Below are 19703 nucleotides of genomic sequence, written 5' to 3'. Positions count from 1 at the left end.
ATAGCAGGACTAAAGCAGGTCTAAAACAGCTCTAAAGGAGGTCTAAAGCAGGACTAAAGCAGGTCTAAAGCGGGTCTAAAGCGGGTCTAAAGCGGGACTAAAGCGGGACTAAAGCGGGACTAAAGCGGGACTAAAGCGGCTCTAAAGCGGCTCTAAAGCGGCTCTAAAGCGGCTCTAAAGCGGCTCTAAAGCGGCTCTAAAGCGGCTCTAAAGCAGGTCTAAAGCAGGTCTAAAGCAGCTCTAAAGCAGGACTAAAGCAGCTCTAAAGGAGGTCTAAAGCAGCTCTAAAGCAGCTCTAAAGCAGAACTAAAGCAGGTCTAAAGCAGCTCTAAAGCAGGACTAAAGCAGCTCTAAAGCAGCTCTAAAGCAGCTCTAAAGCAGGACTAAAGCAGCTCTAAAGGAGGTCTAAAACAGGTCTAAAGTAGGTCTAAAGCAGCTCTAAAGCAGGACTAAAGCAGGTCTAAAGCAGGACTAAAGCAGGTCTAAATCAGGTCTAAAGCAGCTGTAAAGCAGGACTAAAGCAGGTCTAAAGCAGGACTAAAGCAGGACCAAAGCGGCTCTAAAGCAGCTCTAAAGCAGGTCTAAAGCAGGACTAAAGCAGCTCTAAAGCAGGACTAAAGCAGGTCTAAAGCAGGACTAAAGCAGGTCTAAAGCAGGACTAAAGCAGCTCTAAAGCAGGACTAAAGCAGCTCTAAAGCAGGACTAAAGCAGGACTAAAGCAGCTCTAAAGCAGGACTAAAGCAGGACTAAAGCAGGACTAAAGCAGGACTAAAGCAGGTCTAAAGCAGGTCTAAAGCAGGTCTAAAGCAGGTCTAAAGCAGGTCTAAAGCAGGTCTAAAGCAGGTCTAAAGCAGGTCTAAAGCAGGACTAAAGCAGCTCTAAAGCAGGACTAAAGCAGGACTAAAGCAGGTCTAAAGCAGGTCTAAAGCAGGTCTAAAGCAGCTCTAAAGCAGGTCTAAAGCAGGTCTAAATCAGCTATAAAGCAGGACTAAAGCAGGACTAAAGCAGGTCTAAAGCAGGTCTAAAGCAGGTCTAAAACAGGTCTAAAGCAGGTCTAAAGCAGGTCTAAATCAGCTATAAAGCAGGACTAAAGCAGGACTAAAGCAGGTCTAAAGCAGGTCTAAAGCAGGTCTAAAGCAGGTCTAAAGCAGGTCTAAAGCAGGACTAAAGCAGGACTAAAGCAGGACTAAAGCAGGACTAAAGCAGGACTAAAGCGGCTCTAAAGCGGCTCTAAAGCGGCTCTAAAGCGGCTCTAAAGAAGGTCTAAAGCAGGACTAAAGCAGGTCTAAAGCGGACTAAAGCGGACTAAAGCGGGTCTAAAGCAGGACTAAAGCAGGACTAAAGCAGGACTAAAGCAGGACTAAAGCAGGTCTAAAGCAGCTCTAAAGCAGGACTAAATTAGCTCTAAAGCAGCTCTAAAGCAGTTCTAAAGCAGCTCTAAAGCAGGTCTAAAGCAGGACTAAAGCAGGACTAAAGCAGGACTAAAGCAGGACTAAAGCAGGTCTAAAGCAGGTCTAAAGCAGGACTAAAGCAGGTCTAAAGCAGGTCTAAAGCAGGACTAAAGCAGGTCTAAAGCAGGTCTAAAGCAGGTCTAAAGCAGGACTAAAGCGGCTCTAAAGCGGCTCTAAAGCGGGTCTAAAGCAGGACTAAAGCAGGACTAAAGCAGGTCTAAAGCAGGTCTAAAGCAGGACTAAATTAGCTCTAAAGCAGGTCTAAAGCAGGACTAAAGCAGGACTAAAGCAGGTCTAAAGCAGGTCTAAAGCAGGACTAAAGCAGGACTAAAGCAGGACTAAAGCAGGACTAAAGCAGGACTAAAGCAGGTCTAAAGCAGGTCTAAAGCAGGACTAAAGCAGGACTAAAGCAGGTCTAAAGCAGGTCTAAAGCAGGTCTAAAGCAGGTCTAAAGCAGGTCTAAATCAGCTTTAAAGCAGGACTAAAGCAGCTCTAAAGCGGGTCTAAAGCGGGTCTAAAGCGGCTCTAAAGCGGCTCTAAAGCGGCTCTAAAGCAGGACTAAAGCAGCTCTAAAGCAGCTCTAAAGCAGGACTAAAGCAGGACTAAAGCAGGTCTAAAGCAGCTCTAAAGCAGCTCTAAAGCAGCTCTAAAGCAGGTCTAAAGCAGGTCTAAAGCAGGTCTAAAGCAGGTCTAAAGCAGGACTAAAGCAGCTCTAAAGCAGCTCTAAAGCAGGTCTAAAGTAGGACTAAAGCGGCTCTAAAGCGGCTCTAAAACGGCTCTAAAGCAGGACTAAGGCAGGACTAAGGCAGGACTAAGGCAGGTCTAAAGCAGGTCTAAAGCAGGTCTAAAGCAGGTCTAAAGCAGATCTAAAGTAGGTCCAAGGCAGGTCTAAAGCAGCTCTAAAGCAGCTCTAAAGCAGTTCTAAAGCAGCTCTAAAGCAGCTCTAAAGCAGGACTAAAGCAGCTCTGAAGCGGGTCCGAAGCGGGACCAAAGCGGGACCAAAGCGGGACCAAAGCGGGACCAAAGCGGGACCAAAGCGGGACCAAAGGGGGTCTAAAGGGGGTCTAAAGCTGGGCTAAAGCTGGGCTAAAGATCCGGACTTTGTGGACTGGTGTCAGTGGAACCACCTCCTCATCAACGCGGGAAAGACTAAGGAGATGGTGGTTGACTTCCACAGAGGCCACGCCCCCTCACCATTGAACATCCAGGGACGGGACAGGCCACGCCCCCCTCACCAGAGAACATCCAGGGACGGGACAGGCCACGCCCCCCTGACCAGTGAACATCCAGGGACGGGACAGGCCACGCCCCCCTCACCAGTGAACATCCAGGGACGGGACAGGCCACGCCCCCTCACCAGGGACGGGACATTGAGACAGTGACTCATACAAGGACCTGGTGTTTCATCTGAACCACAAACTGGACTCATAACACAGACTGAACAGGAAGAGCCAGAGTCGGCTCCACCTCCTGAGGAGACTCAGGTCTTTTGGAGTGACAGGGCCACTCCCGACAGGGCCGCTCCCGACAGGGCCACTCCTGACAGGGCCACTCCTGACAGGGCCCCTCCTGAAGACCTTCTCCTCCTCTGTGGTGCATCAGCTCCTGGAGGTGTGGTCATCACAGAGGGAGAGGAAGAGGCTGGACAAAGCTCCGTCCTGGACTGTCCTCTGGACTCGGTGCAGGACGTGGGGGACAGAAGGGTCCTGGCTAAACTCACATCTATGCTGGACCATGAGTGTCGCCCCCTGCAGGACACTCTGTCCCCTGCAGGACACTCTGTCCCCTGCAGGAGACTCTGTCCCCTGCAGGACACTCTGTCCCTTGCAGGACACTGTCCACTCTGGAGAGCAGCTTCAGTGACTGATCCACCCTCGCTGTGTGAAGGAGACGTTTCACACTCTGTCCTGCTGCCGTCAGACTTTTTAACAAACACTGTCATACCCATGAGCAATACTGTCATACCCATGTGCAATACTGACATACCCATGTGCAATACTGTCATACCCATGTGCAATACTGACATACCCATGTGCAATACTGTCATACCCATGTGCAATACTGACATACCCATGTGCAATACTGTCTTACCCATGTGCAACACTGACACACCCATGTGCAACACTGTCACACCCATGTGCAACACTGTCACACCCATGTGCAACACTGTCACACCCATGTGCAATACTGTCATACCCATGTGCAATACTGTCATACCCATGTGTAACACTGTCATACCCATGTGCAACACTGTCATACCCATGTGCAACACTGACACACCCATGTGCAACACTGTCACACCCATGTGCAACACTGTCACACCCATGTGCAACACTGTCACACCCATGTGCAACACTGTCACACCCATGTGCAACACTGCCACACCCATGTGCAATACTGTCACACCCATGTGCAATACTGTCACACCCATGTGCAATACTGTCACACCCATGTGCAACACTGTCACACCCATGTGCAACACTGTCACACCCATGTGCAACACTTTCATACCCATGTGCAATACTGTCATACCCATGTGCAACACTGACACACCCATGTGCAACACTGTCACACCCATGTGCAACACTGTCACACCCATGTGCAACACTGACACACCCATGTGCAACACTGACACACCCATGTGCAATACTGTCATACCCATGTGCAATACTGTCATACCCATGTGCAATACTGTCATACCCATGTGCAATACTGTTATACCCATGTGCAATACTGTCATACCCATGTGTAACACTGTCACACCCATGTGCAACACTGTCACACCCATGTGCAACACTGTCACACCCATGTGCAACACTGTCACACCCATGTGCAACACTGTCACACCCATGTGCAACACTGTCACACCCATGTGCAACACTGTCACACCCATGTGCAATACTGTCATACCCATGTGCAATACTGTCATACCCATGTGCAATACTGTTATACCCATGTGCAATACTGTCATACCCATGTGCAATACTGTCACACCCATGTGCAACACTGTCACAGCCATGTGCAACACTGTCACACCCATGTGCAACACTGTCACACCCATGTGCAACACTGTCACACCCATGTGCAATACTGTTATACCCATGTGCAATACTGTCATACCCATGTGCAATACTGTCATACCCATGTGCAATACTGTCATAACCATGTGCAATACTGTCATACCCATGTGTAACACTGTCATACCCATGTGTAACACTGTCATACCCATGTGTAACACTGTCATACCCATGTGTAACACTGTCATACCCATGTGTAACACTGTCATACCCATGTGTAACACTGTCATACCCATGTGTAACACTGTCATACCCATGTGCAATACTGTCACACCCATGTGCAATACTCTCACAGCCATGTGCAACACTGTCATATAATATCCGGGTGCAATATGTTCTGTCCACATAACGGTTGTAAATACGAGTTAACTTCTGTTCCTAATGTGTCTGAACTTCTGCAACACTGGAAGCTTTTCTCATCTGTGATTGTGTGTTTGTCGCAGGTGATGTCGGGGCGGAGCCACGATGTCAGGGAGGTGCAGATTCCGCTGCAGCAGGCCCCGCCTCATCAGCACAGACCGACCAATCACTGGCCTCCCAACGAGGCCCCGCCCTCTTCAGGTAAGTTCTTAACCGTGGCTTAGAATATTTGTATCTGAACCCAAACGTTCGGAATGTGTGGACATGATTTAAAGACAAATGACAAAGAAAAGCTCAGAGACTTCCGCGTGCTGCTGGTGGTGGAGTGGAGAGCACATATGCCTGCCGTGTGGAGCAGCGTCCTGAGTGTGAATCTGGCTCTCAACAATGTACTATAATGTCCTTCCCCAGTCTCATTCCCCTTTTCACACTGTCCTGTCAAATGAAGCCTATGAGAGATTTACTCTCACCGACCCTAAAGCTGAGCTCACAAATATGATTTTTCCTTCAAATGTTGTATTCTTGTATATAAAAATATAGAAAGTGAGAAAAAACACTAATAACAGAAACAAAAGGCCGTACAAAACAGCCAAAGTCAACTCCCCGTTTGTCTGCTCCCTCATGTCGGTCCAGTCCTCCATCGTTGGTTCTGTTTGTGTCGTTTGTTTCTTTGTGATGGCCTTTTTCCTTTTCACTCTGTCCATGAGTTTTGAGGCCCAAATACATCATTGTGGGACGATGATGCCTTAGCCGTAACCCTGAGCAACAGGACTGTCCCAAACAGTCGGGTTGGGGGGGTCGGTGTGAATAGTGAGCTCTTTGGAGAGAATTCTGTATCTTTATATTTATAACACCAAGTCAAACGTGTGATTTAGTGTGAATACACTTTCCCTCACTTCGTCCGTCAAAACAAAATGACCTTCTCTTTCATTTTTAATATATTTAATAGAATGGTTGTTCAGGTTATTAATGCATTGATATAATATAGATATTAGCTTACACTAAACATGGTTTCTGATGCAAGTCTGTGAAGCCTGGGCTGTTTAGGGGCCACTTTAGGGGCCACTTTAGACTGCTGCTGTGCATAAATCCAGACACACGCTGCAAACTGCACATGAATAATACACACTAGTGTCATCCTTCTTTAAGCAAGAGAAAGATGGCAAACTAATTCAAATGGCTCTCAACGTTCATAAGCAAAATGTTCATGGAATGTTCAAATGTGTTTTTCCTTCAAGTTTGAATCCTGAAAGTTCTATTTAGTGTGAATAATACGTGGACTAACAAGCCAAAGTTGAATATATGACAAAACTACATTTTCAAACAACATGCAGTTTGTTCTATGTTTAGTAATCCATAAACAATTGTGTACAGTCTCAATTGGCGAATAAAATCAATAGTTGATGGAAAATTGTGCGTGAATAAATGATTCTTGGTCATGTGGGTGTAGTTCCTCATTTGTCCAGCAGGGTTACATTACTGAGTTCACAATCAGAGGCTCATCGCCCGTTACAGGGCCCGGTGGGCGGGGCCTACTCAGAGTAGGATAAATATCGGAGTTCCTGGTCTTGATTGGCAGATTGAGAATGACTCTTGGATGAGTGTTGAAACGTTCCAGATGAAACAACTGAATCTTTTTCTATAATTCTAGGTCAGCGGTGGGCAAACTACGGCCCATGGGCCGGATCCGGCCCGCTGGGCCTTTCAATCCGGCCCGCCAAGCTTGTCCAAGTAATATTTTAAAAAATTAAAATATTTTTTAATTTTTTATTTTTCCCTTTTTTGCCCTCATGCATCTGTCTGCATGTGTATCCTTAACACATATGACGTGAAATGAATTAAATAATAGATTCAATAGCCTATATTTGACAGAAAAGTGATATTTTATTTGATATATTTTTTTTTTTGTTTTTGTTTTTTTTCACACCAATGATGACGTGGATTCCAATATAGCCCTCGGAGGAAAATAATGCCCACCCCTGTTCTAGGTAATAGAAATTTGGGAACTGGTGACAGAAAAGTTCAAATCTGCACGAACCCTGGAACAGGAACCCTGGAACAGGAACCCTGGAACAGGAACCCTGGAACAGGAACCCTGGAACAGGAACTCTAGTATTTATTTTTTTATATTTTGTTATTTCATAATAATAGTCGATATTGCATAAATAACGATCCTAGGCAGGCTCTGGGGGCCCTCAACAAAGACGTTTTCAACAAAAATGTGATTTTCTGTATTTTCATGCAGTTTGGATGTAATAACTCTCATGACTCTTTTGTCCCTCCTGCTTCTGCAGATCAGATCTTTGGCTTTGCGTGTGCCGCTGTGTCAGCTCCTCAGCTTGACGCACATCTTATTTCATTCTCTCTTTTTCACAGTTTCTTGCGTATCGGGGCGTGTCGCGTGCCCGTCGGGGAGCGTCGCGTGCGCGTCGGGGAGCGTCGCGTGCCCGGCGGGGCGCAAAGCGTGCGCGGCGCGGCGGGGCGGGGCGCGTGCCCGGCGGGGCGCGTCACGTGCGCATCGGGGCGTGTCACTCCAGTAAAGCAACACTGAGCAGAAATAAAGTCAGACAAAGTAAACTCGTCCTCTGTTTTCTAGCTGAGTTTGGATGGGGATGTGACGTCTTTTGTACAAACACTCACTGTTGCTGTTGCTGTTGCTGTTGCTGTTGCTGTGTGTGTCCAGGGGGGGCGCTGCTGCCGGTGCTGGGAGGTTTCAGAGAGCGTTTCCTACTTCCTCCTGACGATAAATACAGATGTGAGAAGTGCAGCCTCGTCCTGGTGCAGCCGCGACAGACGGAGTGTGGCCACCGCTTCTGCAGCTCCTGCATCAACGAACTGCTCAGGTTATACACCTGTCTGCACCTGTCTGCATCGCTCTGCTCCTGCACCTGTCCTGCACCTGTCCTGCACCTGTCCTGCACCGTTCCTACACCTGTTCTGCACCTGTCTGCTCCTGTCTGCATCGCTCTGCTCCTGCACCTGTCCTGCACCTGTCCTGCACCTGTCCTGCACCTGTCCTGCACCTGTCCTGCACCGTTCCTACACCTGTTCTGCACCTGTCTGCTCCTGTCTGCACCCGTCCTGCTCCTGTCCTGCTCCTGTCATGAAATAACCTAAACCGTTGTAGTTTGTCAGTTGTAGCTTCAGTTTGTCATTTAAGTTAATTACAGTTGGTTAAGAAAATGTTAGTTCATTTGTGATAAAAATGCGTAAAAGGTCAGACCTGCCACAGTCCGGGTTAACCCTAACCCTGACCTGACCCTGACTCAGACCTGACTCAGACCTGACTCAGACCTGACTCAGACCCTGACCCTGACTCAGACCTGACTCAGACCCAGACCCAGACCTGTTTGCTAGCCATACACCTGGTTTTTCACCTGGTTTTCACCTGGTTTTAACACCAACCATAATCCCAGGAGCTTCTGGGCGTTCTGCTCATTCCATTCCATTGGACAAATCTGAATGAGTGGGTTTGGTGATTATTATTAATGAGTTACCTTTTAATTGTGAAAAAGCCTCCGTTTCAATTCATGCAGATGACTCGACTGTTTATTATGGGACACAAGCTCTTCACAATAAAAGGAATGATAATGGGGTTAAAACAAAAGTTGGCACGAGGATCTGAATTAAAATGAAACATTTCTGGGGAGAGTCAAAGCTAAACTGTTTGTCTGGTCATTTATAGTAGTAAACACACAAACACGTCAGAGCCAGAACCAGAACCAGGTTTATTGCCGTTGTCGATGGACAGAATTCACAAACAGAGGAACTCGCTTTGGTGATTCGATGCAACATAAAACAACCTATAATAAGTCAATAGCCGTAAAAGCCGCTATAAATGGCTCTTTTTTCCGTTCCTTTGTTGAGACATTTCGCGCGCAGGGCTAGGGGGCGCGCAGGGCTAGGGGGCGCGCAGGGCTAGGGGGCGCGCAGGGCTAGGGGGCGCGCAGGGCTAGGGGGCGCGCAGGGCTAGGGGGCGCGCAGGGTTAGGGGGCGCGCAGGGTTAGGGGGCGCGCAGGGCTAGGGGGCGCGGAGGGCTAGTGGGCGCGCAGGGGGAGGGGGCGCGCAGGGGGAGGGGGCGCGCAGGGTTAGTTGGGCGCGCAGGGTTAGTTGGGCGCGCAGGGGTAGGGGGCGCGCAGGGGTAGGGGGCGCGCAGGGGTAGGGGGCGCGCAGGGGTAGGGGGCGCGCAGGGGTAGGGGGCGCGCAGGGGTAGGGGGCTCGCAGGGGTAGGGGGCGCGCAGGGTTAGTTGGGCGCGCAGCGGTAGTGGGCGCGCAGGGGTAGGGGGCGCGTGTGTTCTATTAGAGCTGGTCGGGTGTATAACCCACACACTGCTGGACTGGGGAGGCAAACAAACTGCTTTAAACTATAAACTTAGACGCCAAACGCCAACGTACAAAACTTTCTTCTCTCGCTCTGCTCATTGGTGAAGGCTCCACCCCTTAAAGGGCCAGCACGACAGTCTCTCACCCTTGTGGCTCACTCAGACTCTTCTGTGATTTAAATGTGGCTCCTGCGCCCCCTTGTGGCTCACTCAGACTCTTCTGTGATTTAAATGTGGCTCCTGCGCCCCCTTGTGGCTCACTCAGACTCTTCTGTGATTTAAATGTGGCTCCTGCGCCCCCTTGTGGCTCACTCAGACTCTTCTGTTCCCTTTTGTTCCTCCACAGTCGCCCAAACCCCATGTGTCCAGCCGACCGTGAGCCGCTCTTCACCGACAAGGTACATCGCATAACTCTACACATGTCGCAACCACTCTGCGTAAATAACATCGTACCACTCTGCGTAAATAACATCGTACCACTCTGCGTAAATAACATCGTACCACTCTGCGTAAATAACATCGTACCACTCTGCGTAAATAACATCGTACCACTCTGCGTAAATAACATCGTCGACTACGTAAATAACATCGTACGACTTTGCGTAATTAACATCGTACGACTCTGCGTAAATATTGAAAATCTTTTTTTTTTTTACGTTTATTGCTTTCAGATTTTCCGAGACATTTGTTGTCAGCGAGAAATCCTGGCACTCAAAGTTTTGTGCCGAAGTGAAGCCAATGGCTGCAAAGAGCAGCTCACTCTGCAGCAGCTGCCGGTGAGTCACTGACCACACCTGTCCTGACACTGACCACACCTGTCCTGACACTGACCACACCTGTCCTGACACTGACCACACCTGTCCTGACACTACTGACCACACCTGTCCTGACACTGACCACACCTGTCCTGACACTGACCACACCTGTCCTGACACTACTGACCACACCTGTCCTGACACTGACCACACCTGTCCTGACACTACTGACCACACCTGTCCTGACACTACTGACCACACCTGTCCTGACACTACTGACCACACCTGTCCTGACACTGACCACACCTGTCCTGACACTACTGACCACACCTGTCCTGACACTGACCACACCTGTCCTGACACTGACCACACCTGTCCTGACACTACTGACCACACCTGTCCTGACACTACTGACCACACCTGTCCTGACACTGACCACACCTGTCCTGACACTGACCACACCTGTCCTGACACTACTGACCACACCTGTCCTGACACTACTGACCACACCTGTCCTGACACTACTGACCACACCTGTCCTGACACTACTGACCACACCTGTCCTGACACTGACCACACCTTTCCTGACACTACTGACCACACCTGTCCTGACACTACTGACCACACCTGTCCTGACACTACTGACCCACACCTGTCCTGACACTGACCACACCTGTCCTGACACTGACCACACCTGTCCTGACACTACTGACCACACCTGTCCTGACACTACTGACCACACCTGTCCTGACACTACTGACCACACCTGTCCTGACACTGACCACACCTGTCCTGACACTACTGACCACACCTGTCCTGACACTGACCACACCTGTCCTGACACTGACCACACCTGTCCTGACACTACTGACCACACCTGTCCTGACACTGACCACACCTGTCCTGACACTACTGACCACACCTGTCCTGACACTGACCACACCTGTCCTGACACTACTGACCACACCTGTCCTGACACTGACCACACCTGTCCTGACACTACTGACCACACCTGTCCTGACACTGACCACACCTGTCCTAACACTGACCACACCTGTCCTGACACTACTGACCACACCTGTCCTGACACTACTGACCACACCTGTCCTGACACTGACCACACCTGTCCTGACACTGACCACACCTGTCCTGACACTACTGACCTCACCTGTCCTGACACTACTGACCACACCTGTCCTGACACTACTGACCACACCTGTCCTGACACTACTGACCACACCTGTCCTGACACTGACCACACCTGTCCTGACACTACTGACCACACCTGTCCTGACACTACTGACCACACCTGTCCTGACACTGACCACACCTGTCCTGACACTACTGACCACACCTGTCCTGACACTGACCACACCTGTCCTGACACTGACCACACCTGTCCTGACACTGACCACACCTGTCCTGACACTACTGACCACACCTGTCCTGACACTACTGACCACACCTGTCCTGACACTGACCACACCTGTCCTGACACTACTGACCACACCTGTCCTGACACTGACCACACCTGTCCTGACACTACTGACCACACCTGTCCTGACACTACTGACCACACCTGTCCTGACACTGACCACACCTGTCCTGACACTGACCACACCTGTCCTGACACTACTGACCACACCTGTCCTGACACTGACCACACCTGTCCTGACACTACTGACCACACCTGTCCTGACACTACTGACCACACCTGTCCTGACACTACTGACCACACCTGTCCTGACACTGACCACACCTGTCCTGACACTACTGACCACACCTGTCCTGACACTGACCACACCTGTCCTGACACTGACCACACCTGTCCTGACACTACTGACCACACCTGTCCTGACACTGACCACACCTGTCCTGACACTACTGACCACACCTGTCCTGACACTGACCACACCTGTCCTGACACTGACCACACCTGTCCTGACACTACTGACCACACCTGTCCTGACACTACTGACCACACCTGTCCTGACACTGACCACACCTGTCCTGACACTACTGACCTCACCTGTCCTGACACTGACCACACCTGTCCTGACACTACTGACCACACCTGTCCTGACACTACTGACCACACCTGTCCTGACACTGACCACACCTGTCCTGACACTACTGACCACACCTGTCCTGACACTACTGACCACACCTGTCCTGACACTGACCACACCTGTCCTGACACTACTGACCACACCTGTCCTGACACTGACCATACCTGTCCTGACACTGACCACACCTGTCCTGACACTACTGACCACACCTGTCCTGACACTGACCACACCTGTCCTGACACTGACCACACCTGTCCTGACACTACTGACCACACCTGTCCTGACACTGACCACACCTGTCCTGACACTGACCACACCTGTCCTGACACTACTGACCACACCTGTCCTGACACTGACCACACCTGTCCTGACACTGACCACACCTGTCCTGACACTACTGACCACACCTGTCCTGACACTACTGACCACACCTGTCCTGACACTGACCACACCTGTCCTAACACTACTGACCACACCTGTCCTGACACTACTGACCACACCTGTCCTGACACTACTGACCACACCTGTCCTGACACTGACCACACCTGTCCTGACACTACTGACCACACCTGTCCTGACACTACTGACCACACCTGTCCTGACACTGACCACACCTGTCCTGACACTGACCACACCTGTCCTGACACTACTGACCACACCTGTCCTGACACTGACCACACCTGTCCTGACACTGACCACACCTGTCCTGACACTACTGACCACACCTGTCCTGACACTGACCACACCTGTCCTGACACTACTGACCACACCTGTCCTGACACTACTGACCACACCTGTCCTGACACTACTGACCACACCTGTCCTGACACTGACCACACCTGTCCTGACACTACTGACCTCACCTGTCCTGACACTGACCACACCTGTCCTGACACTGACCACACCTGTCCTGACACTGACCACACCTGTCCTGACACTGACCACACCTGTCCTGACACTACTGACCACACCTGTCCTGACACTGACCACACCTGTCCTGACACTGACCACACCTGTCCTGACACTACTGACCACACCTGTCCTGACACTGACCACACCTGTCCTGACACTACTGACCACACCTGTCCTGACACTACTGACCACACCTGTCCTGACACTACTGACCACACCTGTCCTGACACTGACCACACCTGTCCTGACACTACTGACCACACCTGTCCTGACACTGACCACACCTGTCCTGACACTGACCACACCTGTCCTGACACTACTGACCACACCTGTCCTGACACTACTGACCACACCTGTCCTGACACTGACCACACCTGTCCTGACACTGACCACACCTGTCCTGACACTACTGACCACACCTGTCCTGACACTACTGACCACACCTGTCCTGACACTACTGACCACACCTGTCCTGACACTACTGACCACACCTGTCCTGACACTGACCACACCTTTCCTGACACTACTGACCACACCTGTCCTGACACTACTGACCACACCTGTCCTGACACTACTGACCCACACCTGTCCTGACACTGACCACACCTGTCCTGACACTGACCACACCTGTCCTGACACTACTGACCACACCTGTCCTGACACTACTGACCACACCTGTCCTGACACTACTGACCACACCTGTCCTGACACTGACCACACCTGTCCTGACACTACTGACCACACCTGTCCTGACACTGACCACACCTGTCCTGACACTGACCACACCTGTCCTGACACTACTGACCACACCTGTCCTGACACTGACCACACCTGTCCTGACACTACTGACCACACCTGTCCTGACACTGACCACACCTGTCCTGACACTACTGACCACACCTGTCCTGACACTGACCACACCTGTCCTGACACTACTGACCACACCTGTCCTGACACTGACCACACCTGTCCTAACACTGACCACACCTGTCCTGACACTACTGACCACACCTGTCCTGACACTACTGACCACACCTGTCCTGACACTGACCACACCTGTCCTGACACTACTGACCTCACCTGTCCTGACACTACTGACCTCACCTGTCCTGACACTACTGACCACACCTGTCCTGACACTACTGACCACACCTGTCCTGACACTACTGACCACACCTGTCCTGACACTGACCACACCTGTCCTGACACTACTGACCACACCTGTCCTGACACTACTGACCACACCTGTCCTGACACTGACCACACCTGTCCTGACACTACTGACCACACCTGTCCTGACACTGACCACACCTGTCCTGACACTGACCACACCTGTCCTGACACTACTGACCACACCTGTCCTGACACTGACCACACCTGTCCTGACACTACTGACCACACCTGTCCTGACACTGACCACACCTGTCCTGACACTGACCACACCTGTCCTGACACTACTGACCACACCTGTCCTGACACTACTGACCACACCTGTCCTGACACTGACCACACCTGTCCTGACACTACTGACCACACCTGTCCTGACACTACTGACCACACCTGTCCTGACACTGACCACACCTGTCCTGACACTACTGACCACACCTGTCCTGACACTACTGACCACACCTGTCCTGACACTGACCACACCTGTCCTGACACTGACCACACCTGTCCTGACACTACTGACCACACCTGTCCTGACACTACTGACCACACCTGTCCTGACACTACTGACCACACCTGTCCTGACACTGACCACACCTGTCCTGACACTACTGACCACACCTGTCCTGACACTGACCACACCTGTCCTGACACTACTGACCACACCTGTCCTGACACTGACCACACCTGTCCTGACCATGTGTGTGTGTTGGCAGGACCACCTGACTGTCTGCCCGTTCCTGGAGGTGCCGTGCCCACTCGGACGCTGCAAAGAGCGAATGATGAGGAAAGATGTTCCTGAACATTTGAACTGGAAATGTAAACACAGAGAGACAAGCTGCGAGTTCTGCCTCTGCAAGATGCCCCTGGCAGACATACAGGTGCCCACATGACACATGCAGGTGCCCACATGACACACGCAGGTGCCCACATGACACACGCAGGTGCCCACATGACACACGCAGGTGCCCACATGACATACAGGTGCCCACATGACACGTACAGGTGCCCACATGACACACGCAGGTGCCCACATGACACATACAGGGGCCCACATGACATACAGGTGCCCACATGACACGTACAGGTGCCCACATGACATACAGGTGCCCACATGACATACAGGTGCCCACATGACACGTACAGGTGCCCACATGACACACGCAGGTGCCCACATGACACATGCAGGTGCCCACATGACACACGCAGGTGCCCACATGACACACGCAGGTGCCCACATGACACACGCAGGTGCCCACATGACATACAGGTGCCCACATGACACGTACAGGTGCCCACATGACACACGCAGGTGCCCACATGACACATACAGGGGCCCACATGACACATGCAGGTGCCCACATGACACACGCAGGTGCCCACATGACACACGCAGGTGCCCACATGACACACGCAGGTGCCCACATGACACACGCAGGTGCCCACATGACACACGCAGGTGCCCACATGACACGTACAGGTGCCCACATGACACGTACAGGTGCCCACATGACACGTACAGGTGCCCACATGACATACAGGTGCCCACATGACACGTACAGGTGCCCACATGACACATGCAGGTGCCCACATGACACATACAGGGGCCCACATGACACATGCAGGTGCCCACATGACACACGCAGGTGCCCACATGACACACGCAGGTGCCCACATGACACACGCAGGTGCCCACATGACACGTACAGGTGCCCACATGACACACGCAGGTGCCCACATGACATACAGGTGCCCACATGACACACGCAGGTGCCCACATGACACACGCAGGTGCCCACATGACACGTACAGGTGCCCACATGACATACAGGTGCCCACATGACATACAGGTGCCCACATGACATACAGGTGCCCACATGACACACGCAGGTGCCCACATGACACACGCAGGTGCCCACATGACACACGCAGGTGCCCACATGACACACGCAGGTGCCCACATGACACACGCAGGTGCCCACATGACATACAGGTGCCCACATGACACACGCAGGTGCCCACATGACATACAGGTGCCCACATGACACACGCAGGTGCCCACATGACACACGCAGGTGCCCACATGACACACGCAGGTGCCCACATGACATACAGGTGCCCACATGACACACGCAGGTGCCCACATGACACACGCAGGTGCCCACATGACACACGCAGGTGCCCACATGACACACGCAGGTGCCCACATGACACGTACAGGTGCCCACATGACACGTACAGGTGCCCACATGACACGTACAGGTGCCCACATGACACGCGCAGGTGCCCACATGACGTACAGGTGCCCACATGACACACGCAGGTGCCCACATGACATACAGGTGCCCACATGACACACGCAGGTGCCCACATGACACACGCAGGTGCCCACATGACACACGCAGGTGCCCACATGACATACAGGTGCCCACATGACACACGCAGGTGCCCACATGACACACGCAGGTGCCCACATGACACACGCAGGTGCCCACATGACACGTACAGGTGCCCACATGACACGTACAGGTGCCCACATGACACACGCAGGTGCCCACATGACACGTACAGGTGCCCACATGACACGTACAGGTGCCCACATGACACGTACAGGTGCCCACATGACACGTACAGGTGCCCACATGACACACGCAGGTGCCCACATGACACTTACAGGTGCCCACATGACACACGCAGGTGCCCACATGACACGTACAGGTGCCCACATGACACACGCAGGTGCCCACATGACACGTACAGGTGCCCACATGACACACGCAGGTGCCCACATGACACACGCAGGTGCCCACATGACACACGCAGGTGCCCACATGACACACGCAGGTGCCCACATGACGTACAGGTGCCCACATGACACGTACAGGTGCCCACATGACACGTACAGGTGCCCACATGACACGTACAGGTGCCCACATGACACACGCAGGTGCCCACATGACACACGCAGGTGCCCACATGACACACGCAGGTGCCCACATGACACGTACAGGTGCCCACATGACACGTACAGGTGCCCACATGACACGTACAGGTGCCCACATGACACGTACAGGTGCCCACATGACACGTACAGGTGCCCACATGACACGCGCAGCAGGTTCTGAATCGACGGCCTGTTGCCATAGAGATCTTCCAGCTCTGCATCATGGCTAAACCAGGGTTAATCCTCTAATCCAGGTCCTTCTGTCGTCATGACACAGATTTTTCATGGTTTTCAAATGATACTTTTATGTTTTTATAGAAACATAAAGAGACTGTGTGTCCAGTGTTTCCTGTTTCCTGTCCCAACCTGTGTTCATCTGCTCCACTGCCACGCTCAGAGGTAAACAAACTATTGCTGCTGCTCTACCATACTACATACTATACTACACTACATACTATACTACACTACATACTATACTACACTACATACTATACTACACTACATACTATACTAGACTACATACTATACTATACTACATACTATACTACACTACATACTACACTATACTACATACTATACTACACTACATACTATACTATACTACACTACATACTACACTACATACTACACTACATACTATACTACACTACATACTATACTATACTACATACTATACTACACTACATACTATACTATACTACACTACATACTATACTACACTACATACTATACTACACTACATACTATACTATACTACATACTATACTACACTACATACTATACTATACTACATACTATACTACATTACATACTATACTATACTACATACTATACTACACTACATACTATACTATACTACATACTATACTATACTACATACTATACTACACTACATACTATACTATACTACATACTATACTACACTACATACTATACTACATTACATACTATACTACACTACATACTATACTACACTACATACTATACTACACTACATACTATACTAGACTACATACTATACTATACTACATACTATACTACACTACATACTATACTATACTACATACTATACTACATTACATACTATACTATACTACATACTATACTACACTACATACTATACTACACTACATACTATACTAGACTGCATACTATACTATACTACATACTATACTACACTACATACTATACTATACTACATACTATACTACATTACATACTATACTATACTACATACTATACTATACTACATACTATACTACACTACATACTATACTATACTACATACTATACTACACTACATACTATACTATACTACATACTATACTACACTACATACTATACTACACTACATACTACACTACATACTATACTACACTACATACTATACTACACTACATACTATACTACACTACATACTATACTACACTACATACTATACTATACTACATACTATACTACATTACATACTATACTGTACTACATACTATACTACATTACATACTATACTACACTACACTACATACTATACTACATACTATACTACACTACATACTATACTACATACTATACTATACTACATACTATACTACACTACATACTATACTACACTACATACTATACTACATACTATACTATACTACACTACATACTATACTACACTACATACTATACTACACTACATACTATACTAGACTACATACTATACTATACTACATACTATACTACATTACATACTATACTATACTACATACTATACTACACTACATACTATACTACACTACATACTATACTACACTACATACTATACTATACTACATACTATACTACACTACATACTATACTACACTACATAATATACTATACTACATACTATACTATACTACATACTATACTACACTACATACTATACTATACTACATACTATACTATACTACATACTATACTACACTACATACTATACTATACTACATACTATACTACACTACATACTACACTACATACTATACTACACTACATACTATACTACACTACATACTATACTATACTACATTACATACTATACTGTACTACATACTATACTACATTACATACTATACTACACTACACTACATACTATACTACATACTATACTACTCTACATACTATACTATACTACATACTATACTACACTACATACTATACTAGACTACATACTATACTAGACTACATACTATACTATACTACATACTATACTATACTACATACTATACTACATTACATACTATACTATACTACATACTATACTACACTACATACTATACTACACTACACTACATACTATACTAGACTACATACTATACTATACTACATACTATACTACACTACATACTATACTATACTACATACTATACTACACTACATACTATACTACATTACATACTATACTACACTACATACTATACTATACTACATACTATACTACACTACATACTATACTATACTACATACTATACTACACTACATACTATACTACACTACACTACATACTATACTAGACTACATACTATACTATACTACATACTATACTAGACTGCATACTATACTATACTACATACTATACTACACTACATACTATACTATACTACATACTATACTACATTACAT

At 49.0% G+C, this 19703-nt stretch overlaps 1 protein-coding gene across 1 annotated transcript in view; it reads left to right on the top strand.

The window, feature by feature from the left end:
- LOC140363676 (TNF receptor-associated factor 3-like) overlaps positions 1-17476 on the top strand; it is a gene marked incomplete at its 3' end in the record, with an annotated part of 35746 nt that extends 18270 nt beyond the window's left edge. Inside the window, exons 2-7 of the mRNA XM_072450283.1 lie at positions 4972-5089; positions 7572-7731; positions 9557-9608; positions 9882-9986; positions 14830-14994; positions 17376-17476. Of these exons, the coding sequence (XP_072306384.1) occupies positions 4975-5089; positions 7572-7731; positions 9557-9608; positions 9882-9986; positions 14830-14994; positions 17376-17476 (698 nt within the window). The remainder of the gene's footprint in view (positions 1-4971; positions 5090-7571; positions 7732-9556; positions 9609-9881; positions 9987-14829; positions 14995-17375) is intronic.
- Between the last annotated feature and the right edge of the window lie 2227 nt (positions 17477-19703).

Source organism: Eucyclogobius newberryi, unplaced genomic scaffold, assembly GCF_026437365.1.
Source record: "Eucyclogobius newberryi isolate DKJ021-1_F unplaced genomic scaffold, fEucNew1.0.hap1 SCAF_172, whole genome shotgun sequence".
Classification (NCBI taxonomy): domain Eukaryota; kingdom Metazoa; phylum Chordata; class Actinopteri; order Gobiiformes; family Gobiidae; genus Eucyclogobius; species Eucyclogobius newberryi.
The sequence above is the reverse complement of the archived record's forward strand: the minus strand, read 5'-3'. Positions and strand labels throughout refer to the sequence as shown.